The 9,616-nt window shown below is 38.8% G+C and overlaps 1 protein-coding gene across 1 annotated transcript; it reads left to right on the top strand.

Annotated features, from left to right (window-relative positions):
* The first annotated feature begins 841 nt into the window (after positions 1-841).
* On the top strand, positions 842-9,249 carry LOC114100091 (glycine N-acyltransferase-like protein Keg1). The gene is made up of 5 exons (XM_027944719.2): positions 842-919; positions 4,167-4,274; positions 6,109-6,235; positions 8,021-8,192; positions 8,847-9,249. Exons 1-5 carry the CDS (start codon positions 842-844, stop codon positions 9,247-9,249), a joined length of 888 nt encoding a protein of 295 aa, XP_027800520.2.
* Positions 9,250-9,616: the final 367 nt, after the last annotated feature.

Raw genomic sequence — 9,616 nt, forward strand, 5'->3', positions numbered from 1 at the left:
TGCTGATCCAGATTGGGGGTTGGGAGCTACAAGGGAAGGGAAGAATAGAGAGACTTTGGATTGGGTGGAGGGGAGTAAGGGAAGGGGAGGAGCATGGGAGTGGGAAATATGGTGGAATGAGAAGGACATCATTACCCTATGTATATATATGATTGCACACAAATGATGTGACTGTACACTGTACACTGTACACTGTACACTGTACACCAGAGAAATGAAAAGTTGTGCTCCATATGTGTACAATGATTTGAAATCATTCTGCTGTCATGTATAACTAATTAGAACAAATATAAATAAATAAATAAAATGACTATCACTTATCTCAAGACAGTCATTTTAAAAATGGGAAGATTCATCTTACTGTGACTTACTAAGTTTCAGGTAAAGTTGTGTGGATCTAGAACCTGTTGGTTTAGCATTGCCACGGTCTGAAAGTCTGTGTATCCCCCACATTCATATGTTGAAAGCTGTCCTCCAAGTTTATAGTATTAGGAATTGGGGACCTTTAGGTAAGGCCCTCATGAACATGAATTGTGTCTCTTATAAGGGTTTAGTGTCCTTTTAAGAGAAACCCCTGAGAGCTAATTTGTCCCTTTAGCCATGGCATGACACAGCTAGAAGGTGCCAGAAAGCAGGTACTCACCAGACACTGAATCCACCTGGGTCTTTGTCTTGGGCTTTCAGGGATCCTGAAGTGTAATAAATGAGTTCCTGTTGTTTGTAAGCCATCCCATTTGTGGTGCTCTGTTGTGGCAGTCCAGACAGATGGCAACAAGCATTTTCCCATTCGTGACTTTTCTTGTTGTAGTTGCTGTCTCTTGAGGCTAAGATTCCTGCCAAGATGCTCCACTTGCAGGGTCCACAGATGCTGCAGCTGCTGGAGAAGTCCTTGCTGAAGCACCTCCCTGAGTCCTTAAAGGTGAGAGTGGGACATTCTCTGGGAAACAGAGAGCTGCATCTTACAATGACAGAGGTGGGAAGGAACACAGCTTTTACAGAGCACCTACGCAGTGTCAGGAATGCACTTGTGTTGTACCTCAGGAAGTTCATATCACCCCTTTGAAGGGATCCACATTACACTCACATCCAAGAAGAGGAAACAGGTTTCACTAAGGTGAAGTCAATATTAAAAAAAATATATTGCTATGCATACTACAGGGACACAGCCACATCAATGTTTACAGCAGCACAATTCTCAATAGCTAAATGGTGAAACCAACCTAGATGCCCTTCAGTTGATGAATAATTAATGAAAATGTGCATATATATACAATGGAATACTATTCGGCATTAAAAGAGAATAAAATCAGGGCATTTGCAGGTAAATGGCTGGAGTTGGAGAATATAATGCTAAGTGAAGTTAGCCAATCCCCCAAAAAACAAATGCCAAATGTTTTCTCTGATTTAAGAATGCTGATTCATAGTGGGGGAGAGGAGCATTGGAGGATTAGATGAACTATAGATAAGGCAAAGGGGTGGAAGAGGAAGGAAGGGTGTGTGGGGGTAGAAAAGATAGTAGAATGAGATGGACAGATTACCCTAAGTACAAGTATGAAGACACAAATGGTGTGACTCTACTTTGTATACAACCAGAGATATGAAAATTTGAGCTCTATATGTATACTATGAATTGTAATGCATTCTGCTGTCATACATAACAAATTAGAATTTAAAAAAGAATAGGCCTATTGATCAAAACTGTTACCCATATAATATAGCCATATTGAATAATTTCAATCATTTGAAGTCCCTGTGATCATAAAATGTAATGAGGTAAACAGAAAATTCAAAACTATATTCTATAGTAACAGAGGCTATGTCAATAAAAAATACACCTTCAGATCATATTTTGGAAAGGTTTTTAATTTTATTAATTTTAAAAAGCTATCAATTTTCTCTCATTCTTAGCTAATCAGAAGGTTTATCTGGTTTAAATATATCTGCTAGTAGACCTTTGAATGAAAGGTCTTTACCCTTGCATTATGATGATATTATTTCAATTGTTTTCTGACAGAGAAGTTTGCTATTATTCTAATTAACATTTATTGGTTGGAAATCTGGTTTTAAAAATTTTGTTTATTCTCTTCATATTTAATATTTTGCAATTTTGTCAAAATCTTTCCATTTATATATATATTAAACACAATATATACATATATATACGTATATATCTTTGCTAACTAAAAATACTGGGGTTCAGTAGCGCACACCTGTAATTCCAGCAGCTGGGGAGGCTGAGGCAGGAAGATGGAAGTTCAAAGCCAGCCTCTGCATGTTAGTGAGGCCTTAAGCAACTTAGTGAGACCCTATCTCTAAATAAAATATTAAAAAGGGCTGGGAATGTGGCTCAGTGGTTAAGCACCCCTGAATTCAATCCCCAGTAACAAAACACAAACAACAACAACAACAAACAAAACAAAACAAAAAAACCAACACCAAAAAAATTTCACTGTTGGGCTGGAGATATAGCTCAGTTGGAAGAGTGCTGGCACAAGGCCCTGGGTTCACTCACTGCCCCCCCCCCCCAATGTCATTGTTTACTTTCAAAGAATCTTTCACAATGACACTGGAAATTTCCTGATTCTTCTTTAAAAGGTTGACTTAAGTACATAATAATTTTTAGATATTTGTGTCAGATGAGAAGCTAACTACCATGTATTTTCTTGGAATAGGTCACATCTTATTTCATTAAAATGAAAAAATAAAAATAAATAAATAAAAGAGGGAGACCTAGAAATGATTATACAATGCAACAAATTTGTTGCAAAAGGGTTTGATTATGCACCTTTTACTTATTTTACATTTTCTAACATTTGGTCAATTATGAAAGTAGTAACTTATTTAAAAAAATCTCTTTCTTCCAATTAAAATTAGAGCTAAATTTATTCAGAACAGGCCAGCGCCAGAGCCAACTGGGACCCAAGGGACAGAAGCAGTGGTAACAACAGCAAGCTCTTACTTGGCATTACCATATACCATCCACTAGACTTTATTTATGAATTCATATGAACTTAAAAACACTCCCAGGAAAAGGATATTGCTGTTCTCCCCATGTTGAACAAGATGGGTTTAAGGCAGCAAGAACTTGAATAACTTGCCCAGCTGTGGCTAGAAATAGAATTCACACAGTCCATTTCAATTCCCCTTAACCCATTTCAACTCTCATTTGAGCAAAACAGGAGTCCAAATCCCAAATTCTGGCCAAGAATTCAGAGAAAATGGATCACTAATTTGTTGCTAATGGAAATTTGAAATGGTACAGCCATACCAGAAAAAGGGTTTGCAAGTTTCTTTAAAAACTAAACATGTAACTATTATGCAGCCAGCAATTACACTCCTGAGACATTGCCCCAGAGAAATGCAAGTTAATATTCACACAAACAGAAATACATGAATGTCTATAAGAGCTTGATTTAAAATAGCAAAAACTGGAAACAACCCAGATGTTCTCCAGTGGGTGAAGGATTAAACAAACTATGATACATCCATACTCTGCACAAATACAGAGCAATAAATAGAAATCCACTGTTGATACTTGCATAATTCTCTAGATGAATTAAGCCAATCCCAAAAGCTTATGGGAAAAGTCAGTTCCAAAAGTTTGCACTGATTCCACTTATATAAAATTCTTGAAGTGAAAAAATTGCAGAAATGGAGCATAGGTTAATGGTCACCAGTGGGTGAGGAGTAGGTGAGGAGTAGAGAAGTAACAGAATTGATTATAAAAGGGCCACAGGAAGGATCCTTGTGGAAATTGGAACAAAATTTCCTTGATCCAAGGAAATTAGTGAGTCCTTGTCTCACTAATATATTTTGTGAGCATGTATTTTGACACATAGTATTTTGTAGATAGATATTTTGACATACCATACATACATAGAGTAAAACTTACCATTTTTGTGGTTGTACATGGTGTGGAGTTACAATGATCATGTATGTATTGGTCGTATTTTACTATATGGATATCTTTTAAAGATATTTTTATTCAAGCAAACAAGTAGAACCAAAGAGCCATTTGACAGAGACATATGTTAGGTACCTTCCAATCTTAAAAAAATTCATGACTTCATAGAAGAAGCAAGCCTCCTTCTGGTCAAACACATGCTCTGGTCAAACACATATCTCTGTGTAACGTGCTGATACTCCTATTTTGTTGAAATGTGTAGGTGTTTGGAACTGTCTTCCACATAAACCAGGGGAACCCATTCAAGCTTAAGGCCCTGGTGGACAAATGGCCTGATTTTAATACTCTGGTTATTCGTCCTGAGGAGCAGGTAAGTTGCCCAGTGAGAATGAATATGGCTCTGTGTTCATGTCTGCCATATGTGTACCAGGAGCCTGGCAATAGGGTAGACCCCAGGGAAACAGAAAGGAACTATAGTGATGCCAACTCAAGAAGCTCACATGCTGGAGAACAGAAGCTCCTAAACGAATTCACCCTGGTGTGAAATGGGCAGAAACAGAGGTAATAAACAAAACACAGTAGTAGCACAGGGAGAAAGTCTGTGATTCACTTTCATCCTTCTTCATTATTTTATTTTGTTTACAAGCCAGTGCCCCAAAGAGAATAAAATCATGGCATTTGCAAGTAAATGGATGGAGTTGGAGAATATAATGCTAAGTAAAGTTAGCCAATCCCAAAGAACCAAATGCCAAATGTTTTCTCTGATTGAAAGATGCTGATTCATAATGGGGTGGGGAGGGCAGAAGGGAATGGGAAGACTAGATGAACTCTAGATAAGGCAAAGGGGAGGGAGACGAAGAGAGTGGGCATGGGGTAGAAAAGACATGGAATGAGATAGACATCATTATCCTAAGTACATGTATGAAGACACAAATGGTGTGACTCTACTTTGTGTACAACCAGAGATATGAAAATTGTTCTCTGAATGTATAATATGAATTGCAATACAGTCTGCTGTCATATCTAACAAATTAAAATTTAAAAAAATAAATTTTAAAAAAGATGTAGTAAATTTAATCAGTTGGAGAAGCTGCTGCTACTGATGATTTGAGAAGTAAAGCTTTTTATTAAAATACATTGTATGATTAAAAGAGAGAGAGAGAGCATTTCCTAGGCTAGATTTCTATATTGTAATAAATCAGATCCTAATTTCATTTTCAATTGTTAGCCTAAGGTGAAAAATATTTCCTGTGTTTGAAAACCACCAGTCCTGGAGTCATACCAACTCATTCATACTAAATCACAAACTCTTACTGAAAGGCTCTTCCTACTGAGATGCAGGACTGCCTTGTAACCAAGCGTCCACAGTGAAGTCAGTGAAACAAAGCAGAAGAAAAAGTACTACCTGAGGTAGATGTTACAGGGAGAGAGTCAGAGTTGCTTCCTAGTGAAATTTTTACTAAAACACAGTGTTGAACACAAATTTTTAAAAACTTTTAAGGGAAGGCAGGAAAATTGCTAGTGTGATCCATGGTGTTATAGCTGAATAGCAAGTGTATTTTTGTTTAATATTTCTTGATATTGGAAGATTAAAAGGACTTATAAATGAGGCTACACTGGTTGAAGTAATTTTTTTTCTTTTTTCTGTTCCTTCACATTCAAATAATCCTATCCTGGTTTCAATAAATTTGCTAGATGTGTTTGAATATCTATGTTTATGAATGCAGTTGTTCATTTGCTTGATGGACTTGGAGTTTGTTTAACAATGTCTTTTCTTTTTTTAAAGAAGGCATATTGAGTTCAATATCTTTTTATTTGGTTTTATCATTTATAGATGTCTAATCTACCCTGTTATCTATATGAATTATAATAAGGACATGTGCATAGTCCAAAGCAAAACTTATTCTTTTAACTAGAGATTTTTCTTTCTTCTCGGCTGTTATTTTAGCTCTTCTACATGAGTTTTATGGAGGTATAGGAAAATGGTTTTGATTGAATTACTTTGAAATTTCAAAGCAACAGTAGAGTTAGGATATTTTTCATTTTTAACTGTATAAGGGAGTCCTTGACTTGATCCTAAATAATTTATAAGTAAAGGCAAAAAATGCTAATTTTTGTATTTTAAAATATCATGATATAAGGGAGTACTGACAATCATCAACTACAAACATTTTGGCTGATTCTTCTTTTCTTAACCCCAACAGGAAATGACAGATGACCTTGATCACTACACTAATACTTACCAGATCTATTCCAAGGATCCCAAGAACTGTCAGGAATTCCTTAGCTCACCGGAAGTCATCAACTGGAAGCAACACTTTCAGATTCAAAGTAAGAACTGGAATTGTTCTGGCTGCTGGAATCTCCTGCCTGAATACACTTGTGGGGTCACTTTTTATTTTGAATAAGCACCTTGCACACCACAGTATCTTTCCTCCAGGATCCAGACACTCATTCTTCTGTCCATTCCTGAAGCCACTCCCTCCTTAGTGAAACGGGTTGATGCAGTATATAAGGTTTAAAAAGGAAATTTTGAGTAATACGTTTTCCTAGGAGCTAAGGACTCATGATTTACTCTCCAGAGTGTCCAGGACCTATTAAAGAACATGGGGATGGGAGCAAAACTTTTGTTCCGTTTCTGTTTTTTCACACTGTCAAATTCACAAAGGAGTATCTTGGTAAGTAAGAATATGCTCTCTGGAGTCAGATTATCAAGACTGCAACCTTGCTGGTGCTGTTATTAGCTGAATGATGTAAGGTAAGTAACAACCTCTCTGTGAGTCAGTTTCCTTATGCATAAAATATTAACATAAAATATTTATTGAGTATAAAATAAAACTGAAAAATAGAGTCCTTGAGGGTTAAATGAGACCTTGACTGGGAAATGCTTAGCAGTTAGATTTTTCAGACCTTCTCAAAGTAGCAATTTAAGGCCACCATCATTTATTAGCTCACAATTGTGGGAGTTAGCACTTTGGGCTAGGCTCAACTAGGTTGTTCGCTAGTCTCACCTAGAGTCACCGTGTGGCCATAGTCAGCTGGAGGGTCATCCATGAGCTGGTAGGACCAGGTTAGTCATGGTCCCAAGCCTGCCTGTGACACTAGCTTTGTTTGCACTGTTTTTTTTTATTACAGTGATAGAAATAGGCTGGGCAACACGTAAAGTTAAAAGGGCACTGTATTAGTCAGGGTTCTCTAGGGGAACCGAATCAACAGGAAGTATAAAAAGCAGACTTATTAAGTTGGCTTCATGCCCAGAAGCTGGATAGTCCATAATGGGAAGAACCAGTGGCTGCACAGTCCACGAGGCTGAAGCGCCAGAAAAGAGGGATCTTAGTGAGACCAAAGGTTTCTGGAGAATCCACTTTGCAAGAGTGAAAAAGCGAGAGTCCGACATCCTCAGAGAATCCCAACAGTAATCAAGAACCCATTGAAGAAGAATGGAGCTTGCATCTGCTTCTGCTTCCTTGTTCTTCCAACTTTTATTCCATCCAAGACATCATCCTATTGGTCGATGCTGCCCACGCTTACAGAGGGTCTCCATTTCAGTTGGGTATCCCACATGCCAATCATTCCTGGACACACCCTCATCAACACACCCATAATCCTCTTCATCCTTGGCATCTCTTAATAAATTTGACAATTCAAATTAACCATTACATGTACTGAGGGGCCAAAAGACAACATTGAAAAGCTTCTTACTAAATCACATTTGCTCTCATTCCATTGGCCAAGCCGTATTAACTGGCTATGTCCAAAGTCATTTCAGAGAGACAATCAGATTAGTTAGGCAGGAATAATCTGGGACCATTATAGCAACAATCTATTGCACGGTGCCTAGAAATTGACCAGTAAATTTTAGTTAATATCTCTACACCTCATCTCCTTTGGTCACCTTTATTGTCCCGTGATGTATTCAAGACCTGTGATATTATGCTAATTTTAAATTTTAAAATATATGGGAGTGATGTAACTGTTTTCATCTAATGCCTATATCATGACTGAACAGGTGATTTGTTACTTCTGTCCACATACCTTCCGACTCCTTTGGGCAGTTTTTCCCAAACATTAATGGAGGATGAAATCTCATATGATGCCTTGCTTTCCCCCATCTAGGCTTACAGGCCAGCCTGGATAAGGTGATAAAAAACCTTGTAGCCATTCATTCGGGCCAAGTCAAGCACACACAATGCTTTCTCTACATGGTACATGACACAGCAAAGAAACTGGCTCCTTCGCTGCTGGATGGAAAGAACGCATCTCCCGATGGTGACAAATCCAAGTCCCTGTAAGTCTGATAGGAGTCAAGCTGCACCATTCAGTTGTCACCACTGAAGTTGTCTCCTGTGTTAGGGTTTTAGGACTGTCAAAAATATTAACACAAACTGGAAGGGGCTTCAAACAACAGAATTTCACTCTCTCATGGCTATGAACATGGTGTCCTTCTCGGGACTACACTTTCTCGTTTGTTCAACAAAATAGCCAAGGTCCTCAGACACCAACATTCTAAGGTTCCACAATTCTAAACAGAAACTTTCCTGCTTGCTAGCAAATTTTCTATGCCACTTTTCTATGTCAAATGGGGATAATCACACCTGAGCTAACTACCTTGCAGGGTTATAGACAAAACCAAATGAAACACTGTAAATAATTTTTATCTGCCTGGTGCTGGATCTAATCACCAATAAACACTGACTCATTGAAGCCTAATGGTGATTTTCTAAGGAGGTGTGTTTATCATCTCTAGTCACCAGATGAGAAAAAGGAGAAAGTGAGAGATTAACTGATCAAGCCAAGCCACACAAGCAGTTTTGATAGGAACCAGCAGTCTGGCTGACTTTAGATAGGCTTCTGTTTGCCTCTCAGGACAATTTGAGGGGAAACGAAATGTTTCACAATGTGTGTGATAATAAGGATTGGTCTTTTCCCTTGTTCTCAATAGCGACCAAGAGATGTTTAAACACTCAACCCTGGATATTACCCATGCTGCCTTGGTGAATAAATTCTGGTATTTTGGTGGCAATGAAAGAAGTCAGAGATTCATTGAGCGCTGTATCCGGACCTTCCCCAGCTTCTGTCTGCTGGGGCCTGAGGGGACCCCTGTGAGCTGGACCATGATGGACCAGACTGGAGAGCTGCGAATAGGAGCTACTGTGCCTGAGTACCGAGGTCAAAGTCTCCTTTATCACATCGCCAGATGCCAGATCCAGACTCTGGGAAAACTTGGCTTCCCCATGTATGCTCATGTGGACAAGGCCAACCACATCACACAACGAGTGACCCTCAGGCTGGGTAATATCCCCATGTCCTGTGACTGGAACCAGTGGAACTATGTGCCTCTGTGAAAGTGGCCCTGGACATAAGACAGTAATGAGTGGCTTTGCATGTGGCTGGAGAAGAGGATGGGTAAATGGGTAATGGAGTGGACTGTGAGTTCGAGGAAATGGAGATGAGTGATGAATAGCAGAACCGGGGTCCCTGCCCTCAAATGCCCCATGAACTTTGCTTTGCTTCCTCAGCATGAAATTGAACCAGTACCCTACTCCCAGGCTGGCTCAGCTCCCACATTCTCAGGGTCCCTGCAGGCGTTTCTATGTTGCTCTCCTAACTCATGAACCCTTGTGCATTTGCCAGGAAGTGGGTTCTATGATTTCCCCCTCTGGCTTCCTATAGCTTTTCTTTTATTGGCTGGAGAATAGCCTGTTTCCTGAA

Source organism: Marmota flaviventris, chromosome 9 (genome assembly GCF_047511675.1).
Source record: "Marmota flaviventris isolate mMarFla1 chromosome 9, mMarFla1.hap1, whole genome shotgun sequence".
NCBI lineage: Eukaryota > Metazoa > Chordata > Mammalia > Rodentia > Sciuridae > Marmota > Marmota flaviventris.

Coding starts and splice junctions, on each gene's coding strand:
- LOC114100091 (XM_027944719.2), top strand. CDS start 842: ATGCTCCACTTGCAGGGTCCACAGATGCTGCAGCTGCTGGAGAAGTCC. Junction 6,236..8,020: donor GCAACACTTTCAGATTCAAA/GTAAGAACTGGA, acceptor TCCCCCATCTAG/GCTTACAGGCCAGCCTGGAT. Junction 8,193..8,846: donor GGTGACAAATCCAAGTCCCT/GTAAGTCTGATA, acceptor TGTTCTCAATAG/CGACCAAGAGATGTTTAAAC.